This window comes from Lampetra fluviatilis, chromosome 73, assembly GCF_964198595.1.
Source record: "Lampetra fluviatilis chromosome 73, kcLamFluv1.1, whole genome shotgun sequence".
NCBI classification, from domain to species: domain Eukaryota; kingdom Metazoa; phylum Chordata; class Hyperoartia; order Petromyzontiformes; family Petromyzontidae; genus Lampetra; species Lampetra fluviatilis.
The window spans coordinates 4066293-4085612 of record NC_136347.1 but is presented as its reverse complement, the minus strand read 5'-3'; the positions used below and the strand labels follow the sequence as shown (position 1 = coordinate 4085612).

The window sequence follows — 19320 nt, the reverse complement described above, 5'->3', positions numbered from 1 at the left end:
CCGGCTACCCGTACCCGGCCGGGTACGGGTACCCGTTTGCGACCCTGGTGCGGCCGGGTACGGGTACGGGTAAGGAATCAAAACCCGTTTGCGACCTCTGCCGGGTACCCGATACCCGTACCCTACTCGTACCCGGCTGGGTACGGGTAGGGTACGGGTATCGGATACGGCCGGGTATCGGGTACGGGTAGGCCGTGAGTCACTGGTGAGTCACCGTTTGTCACTCATTTCCCAGCGTCTTGTCTCTTCTCACAATTCAAGTTCCTAGAATCAACCCACCCGCGCCTGCAACGTGGCTTCATCCCAGAGGTCGCAATCGGGTACCCTACACCCGTACCCTACCCGTACCCGGCCGGGTACGGGTACGGGTACCCGTTTGCTACCCTGGTGCGGCCGGGTACGGGTAGGCCGTGAGTCACTGGTGGAGTCACCGTTTGTCACTCATTTCCCAACGTCTTGTCTCTTCTCACGATTCAAGTTCCTAGAATCAACCCACCCGCGCCTGCAACGTGGCTTCATTCCCTGAACGTCGCGTGCAGGTCTCGCGGCCAGAGCGAGGACATGGAGCCCGTAGACCTCCTGGACTCGCTGCTACGGAGTGGCGACTACAAAAAAACGATCCGTCCCAACTTCGCTGGTGAGGACACCCCACGTGACGAGAGGGGGGGGGGGGGGTCACGGGGGGGGGGGGGGTGGGGGTCATGGGGGGGTGGGGGTCATGGGGGGGTGGGGGTCAGGGGGCTATGAGATGTTGACTACCTCGCCTGGTACGCAGGAGGTCGTGGGTTCAATCTCAGACACTGGGAGATGTTGACTACCTCGCCTGGTGCACAGGAGGTCGTGGGTTTTTCTCTCTATCATCATCATCACTGTGGGCTAGGAGATGTTGACTACCTCGCCTGGTACGCAGAAGGTCGTAAGTTCGATCCCAGACACTGAGAGATGTTGACTACCTCGCCTGGTACACAGGAGGGCGTGGGTTCAATCCCAGACACTGAGAGATGTTGACTACCTCGCCTGGTACACAGGAGGTCGTGGGTTCAATCCCAGACACTGAGAGATGTTGACTACCTTGCCTGGTACACAGGAGGTCGTGGGTTCAATCCCAGACACTGAGAGATGTTGACTACCTCGCCTGGTGCACAGGAGGTCGTGGGTTCAATCCCAGACACTGAGAGATGTTGACTACCTCGCCTGGTGCACAGGAGGTCGTGGGTTCAATCCCAGACACTGAGAGATGTTGACTACCTCGCCTGGTACACAGGAGGTCGTGGGTTCAATCCCAGACACTGAGAGATGTTGACTACCTCGCCTGGTACGCAGGAGGTCGTGGGTTCAATCCCAGACACTGAGAGATGTTGACTACCTCGCCTGGTACGCAGGAGGTCGTGGGTTCAATCCCAGACACTGAGAGATGTTGACTACCTCGCCTGGTACGCAGGAGGTCGTGGGTTCAATCCCAGACACTGAGAGATGTTGACTACCTCGCCTGGTACGCAGGAGGTCGTGGGTTCAATCCCAGACACTGCGACATGTTGACTACCTCGCCTGGTACGCAGGAGGTCGTGGGTTCAATCCCAGGCCATGACGACCTCCTGTGTACCAGGCGAGGTAGTCAACATCTCTCAGGGTCTGGCATTGAACCCACGACCTCCTGTACACCAGGCGAGGTAGTCAACATCTCCTAGCCCACCATGGTGTCTCACATCGACTAACAAAGGTGATGCGTGACGATGTCTGCCCCCACGATTCCACACAGGCGATCCCGTGGTGGTGAATATCAGCCTGTACCTCAAGAGCTTCAGTGACATCCAGGAGTCCACCATGGTGGGTCCACCACGTCCACCACCATCACTCACTTACTACCCACCACCACCACCACCACCACCCACAACCACCACCATCACCACCCACCAATCTACCACCACCATCACTATCACCACCCACCAATCCACCACCACCCACACAAATCGTCGTGGTGTTCCCAGGACTACCGAGTGACCGTCACGTTGTGGCAGCGCTGGAACGACGACCGCCTGCGCTACCGCATCCGCGACTTCAACGCCACCGACTTGGATGAGTCCAACGCGGCGTTCATGTGGAAGCCGGACCTCTACTTCGGCAACGAAGAGAGCTCCACCGTGCACACGGTCACGACGCCCAACAGCATGCTGCGCATCCACGACAACGGGGACGTCCTCTACTCCATGAGGTGTCCACTCAGCTACCCACTCAGAGAGCCATTCACTCAGCCACCCACTCACACAGCCACCCACTCACACAGCTAGCCACTCATTCACTCAGCCACACACTCACTCAGCGAGCCATTCACTCAGCCACCCATTCAGCTACCCACTCACTCACTCAGCTATCCACTCATTCACTCAGCCACACACTCACTCAGCTACCTACTCACTCACCCACTCAGCTACCCACTCACTCACTCAGCTAGCCACTCATTCACTCAGCCACACACTCACTCAGCGAGCCATTCACTCAGCCACCCATTCAGCTACCCACTCGCTCACTCAGTGGTTGGGGTTCGGGCCTTCCAGAAGGATCGGTAAGAGGGGCTTGGGGGCGGAGCCGGCCACGCCGGGGTGGCTGTCCTGACCCAGCGAGGTAGCGGCCCCCGTGGGTTAGCGAAGTTAGGGACGGTGGCTACCACCTTAGGTGGTTACGTTGGGTGTTACCAGTTGTGTTGGCTGAACAGGTCCCTGCGGGGTGGGCTGGTAGGAACGAACAAATACGATACGAAGGGAGAGTTTGAGGCCTAGTTCTAGGCTTTAGGCCTAGCTGTAGGCTTTAGGCCGCTGTGAGTTAATTTTTAATTAAAATGTTTTAATTATTAATGTAAAACCTTAAAATTAAAATGTTTCTATTTAAACACATCAGGGAATGTAACATTGTTAAACATTAACTCCCTTTCACACACGCGGGGGTACGATACGAAAGGAGAGTTTGAGGCCTAGTTCTAGGCTTTAGGCCTAGCTGTAGGCTTTAGGCCGCTGTGAGTTAATTTTTAATTAAAATGTTTTAATTAAAAACTATCTCAGGGAATTATAAGGGAATGTTACATTTGTTTAGCCAGGAAAGCCTCACTGAGTCTAAAGGTTTTTGTAGGGTCCTGCCAAGTGTTTGCAGTAGGGGGCGATGTTGCTACACCTAATTGGACATCGGACGGACGGACGATATAATCTATTGTAGGCTGGTTCACGTCGTTCCTCCCGAGTCCAGCATGCGTCTGAATTTAACCCGCTACAAACGCGCGACTGCGAGCGTTGCCCGAGGATTTCCCCCTGAGTTCACCGCCTGCGCTGCTCGCCTTATATCTCTCCCTCCCCGGCGCTGTGAGCGACTCATTGCGGCTGGTCCCCCGGTGAGTCTTTCCGCGCCCGAACAACTTTCAGCCAATTTAGGTGGGCCGCAATGCCATTTGTCCCGGGGGGGGGGGGGGGGGGGGGTCGGTAAGTCTCCTGGCACCGGCAAACCGTGGGACTTTTCCCGTCTAGGGGCTCTTCGGATGAAAACTCGAGGTGCCAGGCAACCCCCCCCCCTGCCCCTTGCCGGGACGCTACGTGTGAGTGTGTGCGCGGCGTGTGTGTGCGTTCAAGGCGGGGGTGGGGGGTGGGGTCGTGGCATCACATGACCACCACCCCCCCCCCCCCCCCCACGTGTCACCACACCCCACGTGTCACCACCCCCCCCACGTGGTCTTCGTGTCTCCTCCGTCTCGTGCCCCCAGGCTCACGCTCACCCTCAGCTGCCCCATGGACCTCCGCACCTTCCCCATGGACACGCAGTCCTGCCCCTTGCTCCTCACCAGTGGTGAGTGACTCGTGTAGTGTAGTGTATAGTGTAGTGTATAGTGTAGTGTAGTGTATAGTGTAGTGTATAGTGTAGTGTAGTGTATAGTGTAGTGTATAGTGTAGTGTATAGTGTAGTGTATAGTGTAGTGTAGAGTGTAGTGTATAGTAGTGTAGTGTATAGTGTAGTGTATAGTGTAGTGTATAGTGTAGTGTATAGTGTAGTGTATAGTGTAGTGTAGTGTATAGTGTAGTTTATAGTGTAGTGTATAGTATAGTGTATAGTGTAGTATATAGTGTAGTGTAGTGTATAGTGTAGTGTAGTGTAGAGTGTAGTGTATAGTAGTGTAGTGTATAGTGTAGTGTATAGTGTAGTGGACACACAGTCCTGCCCCTTGCTCCTCACCAGTGGTGAGCGGATGGTCACGCTCACCTTAGTGTAGTGCAGGGTGTAGAGTATAGTGTAGTGTATCGTCGTGTAGTGTATAGTGTAGTGTATAGTGTAGTGTATAGTGTATAGTGTAGTGTATAGTGTAGTGTATAGTGTAGTGTATAGTGTAGTGTAGTGTATAGTGTAGTGTATAGTGTAGTGTATAGTGTAGTATATAGTGTAGTGTAGTGTATAGTGTAGTGTAGTGTAGAGTGTAGTGTATAGTAGTGTAGTGTATAGTGTATAGTGTAGTGTATAGTGTAGTGTAGTGTATAGTAGTGTAGTGTATAGTGTAGTGTAGAGTGTAGTGTATAGTAGTGTAGTGTATAGTGTAGTGTATAGTGTAGTGTATAGTGTAGTGGACACACAGTCCTGCCCCTTACTCCTCACCAGCGGTGAGTGGATGGTCACGCTCACCTTAGTGTAGTGCAGGGTGTAGAGTATAGTGTAGTGTATCGTCGTGTAGTGGATAATGTAGTGTATGGTAGTGGAGTTTATGATAGTGTAATGGGTTCCGGAGACACTGGTAGAGGTAACTTCTTTATTACAATACAACACTCCAACAGTCCTGATACTCTGTTACAGCCTAAGCACACAGCCTAGGTACACAGCCTAGGTACACAGCCTATGGACACAGCCTAGGTACACAGCCTAGATACACAGCCTATGGACACAGCCTAGGTACACAGCCTCGGTACACAGCCTCGGTACACAGCCTCGGTACACAGCCTAGGTACACAGCCTCGGTACACAGCCTCGGTACACAGCCTCGGTACACAGCCTAGGTACACAGCCTATGGACACAGCCTAGGTACACAGCCTAGGTACACAGCCTAGGTACACAGCCTATGGACACAGCCTAGGTACACAGCCTCGGTACACAGCCTAGATACACAGCCTAGATACACAGCCTATGGACACAGCCTAGGTACACAGCCTCGGTACACAGCCTCGGTACACAGCCTAGGTACACAGCCTATGGACACAGCCTAGGTACACAGCCTAGGTACACAGCCTAGGTACACAGCCTAGATACACAGCCTAGGTACACAGCCTAGGTACACAGCCTAGATACACAGCATATGGACACAGCCTAGGTACACAGCCTCGGTACACAGCCTCGGTACACAGCCTCGGTACACAGCCTAGGTACACAGCCTAGATACACAGCCTATGGACACAGCCTAGGTACACAGCATCGGTACACAGCCTCGGTACACAGCCTAGGTACACAGCCTATGGACACAGCCTAGGTACACAGCCTAGGTACACAGCCTAGGTACACAGCCTATGGACACAGCCTAGGTACACAGCCTCGGTACACAGCCTAGGTACACAGCCTATGGACACAGCCTAGGTACACAGCCTAGGTACACAGCCTAGCAACACAGCCTATGGACACAGCCTAGGTACACAGCCTAGGTACACAGCCTAGCAACACAGCCTAGGTACACAGCCTAGGTACACAGCCTATGGACACAGCCTAGGTACACAGCCTCGGTACACAGCCTAGGTACACAGCCTATGGACACAGCCTAGGTACACAGCCTAGGTACACAGCCTAGCAACACAGCCTATGGACACAGCCTAGGTGCACAGCCTAGGTGCACAGCCTAGATACACAGCCTAGGTACACAGCCTAGGTACACAGCCTATGGACACAGCCTAGGTACAAAGCCTCGGCACACAGCCTAGATACACAGCCTAGATACACAGCCTAGGTACACAGCCTAGGTACACAGCCTAGGTACACAGCCTAGCAACACAGCCTAGGTGTATAGTGTAGTGTATGGTAGTGTAGTGTATGGTAGTGTAGTGTATGGTAGTAGTGTATAGTGTAGTGTATAGTAGTGTGGTGTATAGTGTATAGTAGTGTAGTGTATAGTGTGGTGTATAATGTAGTGTATTGTAGTGTAGTGTATAGTGTAGTGTATGGTAGTGTAGTGTATGGTAGTAGTGTATAGTGTAGTGTATAGTAGTGTTGTGTATAGTGTAGTGTATAGTAGTGTAGTGTATAGTGTAGTGCATAAAAGTGGAGTGTATAGTAGTGTAGTGTATAATGTAGTGTATAGTAGTGTAGTGTATAGTGTGGTGTATAATGTAGTGTATAGTAGTGTAGTGTATAGTGTGGTGTATAGTGTAGTGTATAGTGTAGTGTATAGTAGTATAGTACATAGTGTAGTGAATAGTAGTGTAGTACTGTATATAGTGTAGTATATAATGTAGTGTATAGTAGTGTGGTGTATAGTGTAGTGTATAGTGTAGTGCATAAAAGTGGAGTGTATAGTAGTATAGTGTATAATGTAGTGTATAGTAGTGTAGTGTATAGTGTAGTGTATAGTAGTGTAGTGTATAATGTAGTGTATAGTAGTGTGGTGTATAGTGTAGTGTATAGTGTAGTGCATAAAAATGGAGTGTATAGTGTGGTGTATAATGTAGTGTATAGTAGTGTAGTGTATAGTGTAGTGTATAGTAGTGTAGTGTATAATGTAGTGTATAGTAGTGTAGTGTATAGTGTGGTGTATAATGTAGTGTATAGTAGTGTAGTGTATAGTGTAGTATATAGTAGTGTAGTGTATAGTGTAGTGTATAGTAGTGTAGTGTATAATGTAGTGTATAGTAGTGTAGTGTATAGTGTGGTGTATAATGTAGTGTATAGTAGTGTAGTGTATAGTGTAGAATATAGTAGTGTAGTGTATAGTGTAGTGTATAGTAGTGTAGTGTATAATGTAGTGTATAGTAGTGTAGTGTATAGTGTGGTGTATAATGTAGTGTATAGTAGTGTAGTGTATAGTGTAGTATATAGTAGTGTAGTGTATAGTGTAGTGTATAGTAGTGTAGTGTATAATGTAGTGTATAGTAGTGTAGTGTATAGTGTGGTGTATAATATAGTGTATAGTAGTGTAGTGTATAGTGTAGTATATAGTAGTGTAGTGTATAGTGTAGTGTATAGTAGTGTAGTGTATAATGTAGTGTATAGTAGTGTCGTGTATAGTATGGTGTATAATGTAGTGTATAGTAGTGTAGTGTATAGTGTCTATATAGTAGTGTAGTGTATAGTGTAGTGTATAGTAGTGTAGTGTATAATGTAGTGTATAGTAGTGTAGTGTATAGTGTGGTGTATAATGTAGTGTAATAGTAGTGTAGTGTATAGTGTGGTGTATAATGTCGTGTATAGTAGTGTAGTGTATAGTGTGGTGTATAATGTAGTGTATAGTAGTGTAGTGTATAGTGTGGTGTATATGTAGTGTATAGTAGTGTAGTGTACAGTGTGGTGTATAATGTAGTGTATAGTAGTGTAGTGTATAGTGTAGTATATAGTCTAGTAGGTACATAGCCAACCGATGCTAACCTTAGGTGTGGGGAACGTGCAAAAATCTCCGAGACGCTCATTGTTGTACAATGCAATTATAGGAATACAATGATGAGTACAAAATTAATTAAGTTGCAATGAGCCACCTACGTGATCGCTTCCCATGTCGCACCCCCAGTGGCAGCTGTCTCTGTGCGTCAGTCTGCTGCCAGTAGCAGGGTGATGATACACTCCCTCACTCCCTCCTTCCATCCCTCCCCTCCATTCCCCTCCCCTCTCTCCCATCCCTCCCTCAATCCACTCCCTCTCTCCCCACTCCCCTCCCTCCACTCCCTCATTCCCTCTCTCTACCCCCTCGCTTCCTCTCCTCCCTCCCTCCCCTCCCTCAATCCACTCCCCTCCCTCCCTCCCTCTCTCCCCACTCCCCTCCCGCCCCTCCCTCCGATCCCTCCATCCCCTCCCCCCTCCATCCTCCCTCCTCCCCTCCCTCCCTCCCTCTCTCCACACTCCCCTCCCTCCACTCTCCCCTCCCTCCTCCCTCCTCCCCTCCCTGCCTCCCTCTCTCCCCACTCCCCTCCCTCCCCGCCCTCCCTTCCTCCCTCCATCCTCCCTCCACCCCTCACTCCCTCCCTGCCTCCCCTCCATCGCCCCATTCCCCCTCCTCCCTCCCTTCCCCCTTCCTCCCCTTCTCCCCTCCCTACCTCCCTGCTCCCTCCCTCCCCTTCCTCTCCTCCCTCCCCTCCCTCAATCCACTCTTCCCTCCATCCTCCCTCCCTCCACCCCTCCCTCCCCTCCCTCTCTCCACACTCCCCTCCCTCCCCTCCCTCCCTCCCTCCCTCCACTCCCCGCTCCATCCTCCCTCCTCCCCTCACTCCCTCCCCTCCCTCCCCTCCCTCCCTCCCCCTCCCTCACTCCCTCTCTCCCCTCTCTCCCCACTCCCCTCCCTCCCTCCCCTCCCTCCCTCCACTCCCCCCTTCCATCCTCCCTCCTCCCCTCCCTCCCTCCCCTCCCCTCCCTCCCCTCCCCCCCCCTCCCTCCCCCCCCCGCTCCAGCGAGCTACACGGAGCGGGACATGCTGCTCCGCTGGAGGCTGGAGCAGGCGGTGGTGGTGGCGGACGGACTCAGCATCCCCCACTTCGAGCTGGACCGCAACATCAGCCTGGAGGACTGCGCAGAGACCTACCACACAGGTACCACGTGGGGCCTGTACAGGTACCACGTGGGGCCTGTACAGGTGTCACGTGACACATGTACAGGACCCACGTGACACATGCACAGGCCCCACGTGACACCTGTACAGGCCCCACGTGACACCTGCACAGGTGTCACGTGGGGCCTGTACAGGTGTCACGTGGGGCCTGTACATGTGTCACGTGGGGCCTGTACATGTGTCACGTGGGGCCTGCACAGGTGTCACGTGGGGCCTGTACAGGAGTCACGTGGGGCCTGTACAGGAGTCACGTGGGGCCTGCACAGGTGTCACGTGGGGCCTGTACATGTGTCACGTGGGGCCTGTACATGTGTCACGTGGGGCCTGTACATGTGTCACGTGGGGCCTGTACAGGTACCACGTGGGGCCTGCACAGGTGTCACGTGGGGCCTGTACAGGTGTCACGTGGGGCCTGTACAGGTGTCACGTGGGGCCTGCACAGGTGTCACGTGGGGCCTGTACAAGTACCACGTGGGGCCTGTACAGGTACCACGTGGGGCCTGCACAGGTGTCACGTGGGGCCTGTACAGGTGTCACGTGGGGCCTGTACATGTGTCACGTGGGGCCTGCACAGGTGTCACGTGGGGCCTGTACAGGTGTCACGTGGGTGGCCAGCAGACGTTGACTATCTCGCCTGGTGCGCAGGAGGTCGTGGGTTCAATCCCAGACACTGAGAGATGTTGACTACCTCGCCTGGTGCACAGGAGGTCCAGGGTTCAATCCCAGACATTGATAGATGTTGACTACCTCGCCTGGTGCGCAGGAGGTCGTGGGTTCAATCCCATACACTGAGAGATGTTGACTACCTCGCCTGGTACACAGGAGGTCGTGGGTTTGAGCCCGACCCGGACGATGCCTGCCGCTGCTGTATATTTGGAGTCTGTGTTTCTCTCTGCCACTCATCATCATCATCACGGTGGCTAGGAGATGTTAACTTCCTCACTTACACACCCACCCACCTATCCACTCACCCACCCCCTCACACACCCACTCACTCAATTATTCATCCACCCACCCACCTACTCACTCACCCTAAAACCCACCCACTCAATCACCCACCGACTCACCCACCCACTCACTCACCCACCCCCCCACCCACCCACCCACTCACTCACTCACCCACTCACTCACCCACTCACCCACCCACCCACTCACTCACCCACCCCCCCACCCACCCACCCACTCACTCACTCACCCACTCACTCACTCACCCACTCACCCACCCACCCACCCACTCACCCACCCACTCACCCACCCTCTCACCCACTCACCCACCAACCCCACCCACTCACTTACTCACTCACCCACTCGCTAACCCTTTCACTCAACCACCCACACACCCACTCACCCACCCATCTACCCACTTACCCATCCACCCACTCACCCACCCACCCACTCACCCACCCACCTGCTCACTCACCAACCCCCCCATCCACCACCCACTCACTCACCCACCCACTCACTCACCCACCCACTCACCCACCCACCCACCAACTCACCCACCCACCCTCTCACCCACCCTCTCACCCACTCATCCGCCCACCCGCAGGCATGTTCCCGTGCCTGAAGGCGACGTTCACGCTGAGCAGGCAGATGGGCTACTACGTGACGCAGCTTTACGTGCCCAGTCTGCTGCTCGTCATGGTCTCGTGGCTCTCGTTCTGGATCAACAAGGAGCCGGCCCCGGCGCGTGTCGGCATCGGCACCAGCACCATCCTCAGCATGATCACCAAGAGCACGGGCTCGCGAGCCATGCTGCCCAAGGTGCGTGGTGGTGGTGGAGGTGGTGGTGGAGGTGGTGGTGGAGGTGGTGGTGATGATGGTGGTGATGGTGGTGGAGGTGGAAGTGGTGGAGGTGGAGGTGGTGGTGGTGGTGATGGTGGTGGAGGTGGAAGTGGTGGTGGTGGTGGAGGTGGTGGTGGTGGAAGTGGAAGTGGAAGTGGTGGTAGAGGTGGTGGTGGTGGAGGTGGTGGAGGTGGAAGTGGTGGTGGTGGTGGAGGTGGTGGTGGTGGTGGAAGTGGTGGTAGAGGTGGTGGTGGTGGAGGTGGTGGTGGAGGTGGTGGTGATGGTGGTGGAGTTGGAAGTGGTGGTGGTGGTGGAGGTGGTGGTGGTGGTGGAAGTGGTGGTAGAGGTGGTGGTGGTGGAGGTGGTGGTGGAGGTGGTGGTGATGGTGGTGGAGGTGGAAGTGGTGGAGGTGGAGGTGGTGGTGGTGGTGGTGATGGTGGTGGTGATGGTGGTGGAGGTGGTGGTGTAAGTGGAGGTGGTGGTGATGGTGGTGGTGGTGATGGTGGTGATGGTGGTGGAGGTGGTGGAAGTAGTGGTGGTGAAGGTGGAGGTGGTGGAGGTGGTGATGGTGGTGGTGATGGTGGTGGAGGTGGTGGTGTAAGTGGAGGTGGTGGTGATGGTGGTGGTGGTGATGGTGGTGATGGTGGTGGAGGTGGTGGAAGTAGTGGTGGTGAAGGTGGAGGTGGTGGAGGTGGTGATGGTGGTGGTGGTGATGGTGGTGGAGGTGGTGGTGTAAGTGGAGGTGGTGGTGATGGTGGTGGTGGTGATGGTGGTAATGGTGGTGGAGGTGGTGGAAGTAGTGGTGGTGAAGGTGGAGGTGGTGGAGGTGGTGATGGTGGTGGAGGTGGAAGTGGTGGAGGTGGTGGTGGAGGTGGTGGAAGTGGTGGTGGTGGAGGTGGTGGAGGTGGTGGTGATGATGGTGGTGGTGATGGTGGTGGAGGTGGTGGTGGTGGAGGTGGTGGGCGTTGTGGAGGTGGTGGAAGTGGTGGTAGAGGTGGTGGTGGTGGTGGAGGTGGTGGTGTAAGTGGAGGTGGTGGTGGTGGTGGTGGTGTAATTGGAGGTGGTGGTGGAGGTGGTGGTGTAAGTGGAGGTGGTGGTGGAGGTGGTGGTGTAATTGGAGGTGGTGGTGGAGGTGGTGGTGTAATTGGAGGTGGTGGTGATGGTGGTGGTGATGGTGGAGGAGGTGGTGGTGGTGGAAGTGGAGGTGGTGGTGGAGGTGGTGGTGTAATTGGAGGTGGTGGTGATGGTGGTGGTGATGGTGGTGGTGGAGGTGGAGGTGGTGGTGTAATTGGAGGTGGTGGTGGAGGTGGTGGTGTAATTGGAGGTGGTGGTGATGGTGGAGGTGGAAGAGGAGGTGGTGGTGGTGGAAGTGGAGGTGGTGGTGATGTCCGGCAAACACAACCCCCTACCTTCTCGCTGGTGCCTGACGACAACGCTGTGGTGGACAGTGCCATGGGGGAGAGGGTCAATTCCGATTGGCCTTGCCCTGCAGGGCATTTGTAGCCACCACAGCGGCCAAATGGGGGCTGTAGTTGGGTGCGAGTGGCAGGTTAACCCCACCACCTTAAATTGATCACCACAAATACTACGCCCAAAATATCTAATTAAGCTTGTGCCGGAAGCCCCGGAGGGACAGGCGTCTATGACGTCTCCTTGATGAACCCCATTTGGCGGAGCCAAGAGGCTTAATCTTCACCCTCGGGGCTCCTCCAGAAACAACAAAAAAACAACTGCGGGTGGCCACGTGGAATGTTTGAATGCTCACTGCGGAGGAGAGGCTGCCACTCCTGGATCTCTGTGGTGTTCAGGAGGTCCGGTGGACCGGCTCTGGCTCCTGCCATCTTGAGAAGTGGACAGTCCTCTACTCGGGGCAGGAGACTGCCAAACAACAGGGAGTGTCTCTTCTTTTGAACAAAAGAATGAAGGGGGCGTGGGAGCGTGGCAGTGAGGTGTGGGAAGCTGTAAGCCCCAGGATACTTTGGGCTCGCCTTCCCATCAACCAGAGGCGAGAAGTGGTGGTCGTGGTTACTTATTCCTCCACCGAAGACGAACATCCGTGGAGGGATGCAGGCAAAGCCGATGAGTCAGATCCCTTCTATGATCTCCTGTCACATGTGCTGGCTAAAGTGGCCCCTCGGGATAGAGTCATCTTGTTGGGCGACTTCAATGCCCGAGCTGGTCATGATGCTGGAACCTGGTCTGGAGTGATTGGAAGGCATGGGCCAGATCAGCTCAATAACAACGGCAGGAGGCTTGTAATTACCAACACACTGTTCTGGCACACAACATCATGGATGCATGCCGGGTTCAAGCAAGAACATCTGCGGGACTACATAGTGATGGAACAGCGGATGCGGGCCCATGTCCTTGACACCAGGACCTACCGTGGAGCTGATCTGCCCACTGACCATCGACTAGTCATCTGTAAGATGCGCCTGCCACTCTTCCACTCCGGTGGTGGGTGTACACCCAGGGCCCCATTCAAACCCAAAGTGGCCTGGTCTCAGCTAGCTGATGAAAGTTGCAAGCAAGAATTTCATCATCGCTTGTGGCAGGGGTTGGCATCGTTCCTCACTCGTCCAGATGTCGAGGGGACATGGGCGAGGTTTAGGACTGTGGCTCATGCAGCTGCAATGGCTGCTTTGGGTACATGGTCCAGACCTCCTCAGGGACCCTGGCTGACAGAGGAGATGTTCAGGCTGGCTGAGAAAAAGCGACAGGCCCACTCTCATCATCTACAGCATCCCACGTCGGAGAATGAGGAGGCTTACAGCAGCCTTCGCTCGGAGGTTCGGAGAGCCGTGAGGCGCTGCAAGAATGGGTGGTGGTCGCGGGTTGCTGAGGAGATGGAGTCTGCCACAATGGCCCACGATCACACATCGCTATTTAACTCCATCAAAAAAGTAACCTGTAGCGCTGCACCTATTATCATCATTAGGGGAAATAATGGTGATCCAATCTCTGACCCCCAGAAACAGGTTTGCAGATTTTCTGAGCATTTCTGTGAGGTCATGGGGGAGGGGAAATCCCTCAGACTGGAAAACGTCATGGGGAAAAGTGGGGATGACCCTGCTGAGGCTGCATTGTCTCAAATATTGGAAGAAGAAGTCACCCCCTGTGAGTGGCAGGCTGAGTTGCCATATGTTGAGGAAGTACTGAAGGCGATCCAGAGTCTGAGACCAGGAAAGGCACCGGGCAGAGATGATCTCCCAATCGAAATGCTGAGGGAGGGTGGCATTTGTGCACAGACTGCCCTATATGACATCATAACAACAGCCTGGACCACTGGAGGGGTTCTGCAGTATTGGAAGGATGCCCTGGTGGTCCCCCTCTTTAAGAAGGGGGACCGCACAAATGTTAACAACTATAGGAGCATCTCACTCCTTAGTGTGCCAGGAAAGGTCCTGGCAAGGATTATTCAACATCGCCTTGCTAGGCACGCCGAGGAGAGGCTTGCAGAGCCCCAATGCGGTTTCAGGAAAGGGCGGTCCTGCACAGATGCCATATTTTCTGTCCGTCTGCTACAGCAGAGGTGTAGGGAATTCCAACCAGACCTACATCTCTGCTTTATTGACCTGGTCAAGGCCTATGATACCATCACTAGGCCTGGGCTCTGGGTTATTTTTCGTACTTTAGAAGTACCTGACCCTCTGCTCACCATCATTAAGGAGTCGGAGCCATTCCCTGTTCACCTTGAAGTGCGACAGGGATGATCTATAGCTCCTACATTTTTACACTTTTTTTCCATCCACGTAGTTAGTGAAGCCTCCGATGGCTGTACCGGAGAAATTTCCATCTGGTACAAATACAATGGGAGGCCGATCGATGCCCGGATGCGGTCAAGGGATGGCTCCGTTTTGGTCAACCACGTTATGTATGCCGATGATCTGGTAATTGCTGCTCACTCAGAAGAAGAGTTGGAGGCGCTGCTGCTGAACCTGGAGCTTGCCACTAAGAGGTGGGGACTTACCATCAGCTCCAACAAAACTAATCCCCTGCCTGGGTATTTTGTAGGTGCTTAGTTTTTGTGGGGCTGATGATATTTTGTACCATCGGACACTCTACCCCCACAACTCCCAATTGGTGATGGGGCAATTGTGGAGAGAGTGGAGAGTTTCCCATACCTGATCAGTGTGCTCATGACCAGCTCCGATTTGACAGCAGAGTTCTCACTCCGAATTAGTCAAGCAGCATTATCTTTTCATCGGTTGCGTAACGCTGTGTTGAAGCTACCTGGTCTGTTGCTCCTCGCAAAGCTTCAGGTCTTCTCGGCCACGGTCATTCCATCCCTTCTCTACACTTGCGAAACGTGGACCCCCTAATTGAACATCTTTGCAGGTTAGAAACATTTAGGCTGGCCTGCCTACGATCCATCATGGGTTTAACCAGGCTGGATTGTGTGAGGAGCTCACAAATCCTTGAAAGATCTGGACAAAGTATCATCGGTGAGCTCCTTCAGCAGGCAAGGCTGCGTTGGCTGGGTCATGTAGCCCGTATGTCCAGCCACCGCATGCCTAAACAGCTTTTGTTCGGCTGGATCGAGGGGGCTAAACGGCCGCGGCATGGGCTACAGAAGAGATGGAGTGATGTGGTACAGGGGGATGTGGAGCTGAGTGGACTTGCCGATGACTGGTACCAGCGGTGTCAAGATCGGCCTCTGTGGAGGAGGAGGCTCGTGAAGGACGCTACTGGGCAGTTGGAGGCAGTCGCCCTCCAAATTTCGCTGGTAATTACATCCAGCATCATCGTGTCGATTGTGGCCTGCTGACGTGAGTGCAGGCAAGGCTGATAAACTGCAGTTACCCTTTATCGTCAGCAGCCGGCGCTATGCCACTACACTCGTAACTATTTGGCGTTTTGTCTACGTGACAAATCCCTTACTAATTGGCTGCGTCGGGTGGTGGAGGGTTGCCACGCAACATTTATGCTTACGCGATCTGACCCAGAAAACCTTTCTTACGAATACTAAAAATCGTACTCTTAGGTTTTTTCGGTAAAGTCATGTAGGTAAAAAAAAAAAAATCTAAATTAATAAAAGTAAAATAAAATAAAAATCACGACGTTTCGGAGGCAACACAAACTTCTGAAACGTCGTGATTTTTATTTTATTTTACTTTTATTAATTTAGATTTTTTTTTACCTCCGTGACCTTACCGAAAAAACTTAAGAATATGAATACTTGCAGTCCCGAAAGCTTCAAATCTAGAACAAAAAATCGTTTAGTTTCGGTGATGCGAAGGCTACAGGGCGGGGGGAGGTGGGGGGGGGGGTACGGAAGGGGGTGGGGGGGTGTTGGGAGTGGTGGATACCGTTTCTTCCTTGGCGTGAAGGTGACGTACACGACCGCGATGGACGTGTGGATGGACACGTGCCTCATCTTTCTCATCGCCGTGCTGGTGGAGTACGCGCTGGTCCAGGCCACGGCACGCAGGTTCAGGGACCCCAAGGTCATCAAGAACAGCAAGGTGACATCTGGGGCCGGGGGGAGGTGGGGGGGTGGGGCATGGGAACTCGTTCGTTTGGTCGTTCGTTCGTTCGTTCGTTCGGTCGTCCAAACCGAGAAGCGGATTTCTTTTTTTTACGAAAGTGAACCTTCTGAAGGTACCGGATCCTCACGTCTCATGGCGTTGGATGCCGGCTCTCCGGCACGACGGACAAGTGTGGCCGGGGGGGGGGAGGGGGGGGGGCGGTGGTGCGATGGTGTCCCGGGCATTCATTGGCGGCCCTCTCGCCACCCCTATGAAGAACGCTCCCTTCACCCTGTTCAGTATCTGGGTGGCGGCGGGGTGACGTTCTGAATGTGGCCACGTCGGCCGTCCGGCGTAAGCCACCGGCTCTGTCAGGACATTGTTGAAATGCCAGTAGGCTGTACTATCGTTGGGTTGTTCCCCACAGCGCAAGACCCAGTAGAATCAGGCTCTATCAGGACATTGTTGAAATGCCGGCAGGCCGTACTACCGCTGGATTGTTCCCCGCAGCGCAAGGCCCGGTAGAATCAGGCTCTGTCAGAACATTGTTGAAATGCCGGTAGGCCGTACTACCACTGGGTTGTTACCCACAATGCAAGGCCCGGTAGAATCAGGCTCTGTCAGAACATTGTTGAAATGCCGGTAGGCCGTACTACCGCTGGATTGTTCCCCGCAGCGCAAGGCCCGGTAGAATCAGGCTCTGTCAGGGAATTGTTGAAATGCCGGTAGGCCGTACTACCACTGGGTTGTTACCCACAGTGCAAGGCCCGGTAGAATCAGGCTTTGTCAGGACATTGTTGAAATGCCGGTAGGCCGTGCTACTGCTGGGTTGTTACCCGCAGCGCAAGGTCCGGTAGAATCAGGCTCTGTCAGAACATTGTTGAAATGCCGGTAGGCCGTACTACCACTGGGTTGTTACCCACAGTGCAAGGCCCGGTAGAATCAGGCTTTGTCAGGACATTGTTGAAATGCCGGTAGGCCGTGCTACTGCTGGGTTGTTACCCGCAGCGCAAGGTCCGGTAGAATCAGGCCGTGATCCGTTAGTGGTGCAGCCCTTTGATTTTAAGGCCCACCCCACGTATCAATTTGAAGTGCCTCATAGATATGTTTATGCACGGGTGACATTAAAAAAACTTTAAAATGTAAGATTGCGTTTTTTTCCGTTTGACAGAGCGTTAAACAGCAGATACAATTCAAGCGAGAACCACTGGGTTCTGTCTTTGATTCTTTTAAAGATATTTCGAATTCAAGCGGGTTTTAACGAAAACAATCCGCATTTTATGACGTTCAAATCTGACTAATTCGAAAAAGGTAAAGGATAGGAGAGCTCCCCTCCATAGACTATGAAGTTGATTAGATTTTTGTTCTTTCTAATAAAAAAACGGAACAGAATCTTTAAACTCGGCGGTTTCCGATGGTAGTATGTCTTCAAATATAAGAAGTTGAATCAAGTCGTCAACACATTTTTTTGGGGGAAAAATACACATTTTTGGAGTAGCTGTTGGTGTCTGACCGTAGATCAAAAAAGTGTAACAAACAAACAAGCATAACCCGTAAAAACAAAGTTTTTCACTATAAATCCTTTATATGCGTGGCGGCTAGAGTCCTCTCGTCTTTTGGCTTGAGATGGCTGCCACCTATGGGTCAGATGATTGCATTGCACCATTAAGCAGTTGGTAATGAAACATAATATTTTTGTTCTAAAAAGTGTAAAATTTTTGGAAAAAAATTTCACGAACATTAATTGTCACGCACAACGAGTCTGTGTGCAAAATGTTAGCTCGATTGGATCACGGGAAGTGGGTTAAAAAACGACCGAAAGATTTGCACGGTCGTAAGCAAGCAAGCGAACTTAATATAAAGGATTTAAAAATCGCATCAGGTTCATGAATTCGATTTGTTGAAAACTTTGCCGGGCGAGGACAGCCTTTAATGATCCGGTGACCAAAAATGAACACAACATCACAAATAACCCCCAAAAAAACAGCGAGAGAAGCCCCTTCGCCCGATAGAAACGAGGGAAGCGAAAAGACCGAGAGGGAAAAAAAAAAACACACGAGCTGGGAAATTTGAAATTTTCACGATTTTCGCTCCGAAAAAACCGTGACCATCCTTCCCCCACCCTCCTCCTCCTCCTGCTGCTGCTGACCCCACCCCCGTGGCCGCAGGAGTCTTTGTCCGACCTTGAGGAGCGCTACCTCCGGCAGGCGGTGATGGTGGACGTGAAGGCGCGTTTCGTGTTCCCCGCGGCGTTCCTCGCCTTCAACGCCGTCTACTGGGTCACCTGCGTGGTGGGACTCAAGTTCCTGCAGTGAAGACGCGGCACAGGAGACCACAGAGACACCGCGACCACAATCACAGAGACACCGCGACCACAACCACAGAGACACCGCGACCACAACCACAGAGACACCGCGACCACAGAGACACCGCGACCACAACCACAGAGACACCGCGACCACAACCACAGAGACACCGCAACCACAGAGACACCGCGACCACAACCACAGAGACACCGCGACCACAACCACAGAGACACCGCGACCACAACCACAGAGACACCGCGACTACAACCACAGAGACACCGCAACCACAATCACAGAGACACCGCGACCACAACCACAGAGACACCGCGACCACAACCACAGAGACACCGCGACTACAACCACAGAGACACCGCAACCACAACCACAGAGACACCGCGACCACAACCACAGAGACACCGCGACTACAACCACAGAGACACCGCAACCACAACCACAGAGACACCGCGACCACAACCACAGAGACACCGCGACCACAACCACAGAGACACCGCGACCACAACCACAGAGACACCGCGACCACAACCACAGAGACACCGCGACCACAATCACAGAGACACTGCGACCACAACCACAGAGACACCGCGACCACAACCACAGAGACACTGCGACCACAATCACAGAGACACCGCGACTACAACCACAGAGACACCGCGACTACAATCACAGAGACACCGCGACCACAACCACAGAGACACCGCGACCACAATCACAGAGACACTGCGACCACAATCACAGAGACACCGCGACCACAACCACAGAGACACCGCGACTACAACCACAGAGACACCGCGACCACAACCACAGAGACACCGCGACCACAATCACAGAGACACCGCGACCACAACCACAGAGACACCGCGACCACAATCACAGAGACACCGCGACCACAATCACAGAGACACCGCGACCACAATCACAGAGACACCGCGACCACAATCACAGAGACACCGCGACCACAACCACAGAGACACCGCGACCACA

At 53.3% G+C, this 19320-nt stretch overlaps 1 protein-coding gene across 1 annotated transcript; it reads left to right on the top strand.

Moving 5' to 3' along the window:
* The first annotated feature begins 561 nt into the window (after nucleotides 1–561).
* On the top strand, nucleotides 562–18327 carry LOC144953258 (glycine receptor subunit alphaZ1-like). Its single transcript, XM_078883830.1, has 8 exons — nucleotides 562–637; nucleotides 1760–1827; nucleotides 1989–2212; nucleotides 3746–3828; nucleotides 8602–8739; nucleotides 10309–10523; nucleotides 15875–16009; nucleotides 18181–18327. The coding sequence occupies exons 1-8, from the start codon at nucleotides 562–564 to the stop codon at nucleotides 18325–18327; spliced, it is 1086 nt and encodes a 361-aa protein (XP_078739956.1).
* Nucleotides 18328–19320: the final 993 nt, after the last annotated feature.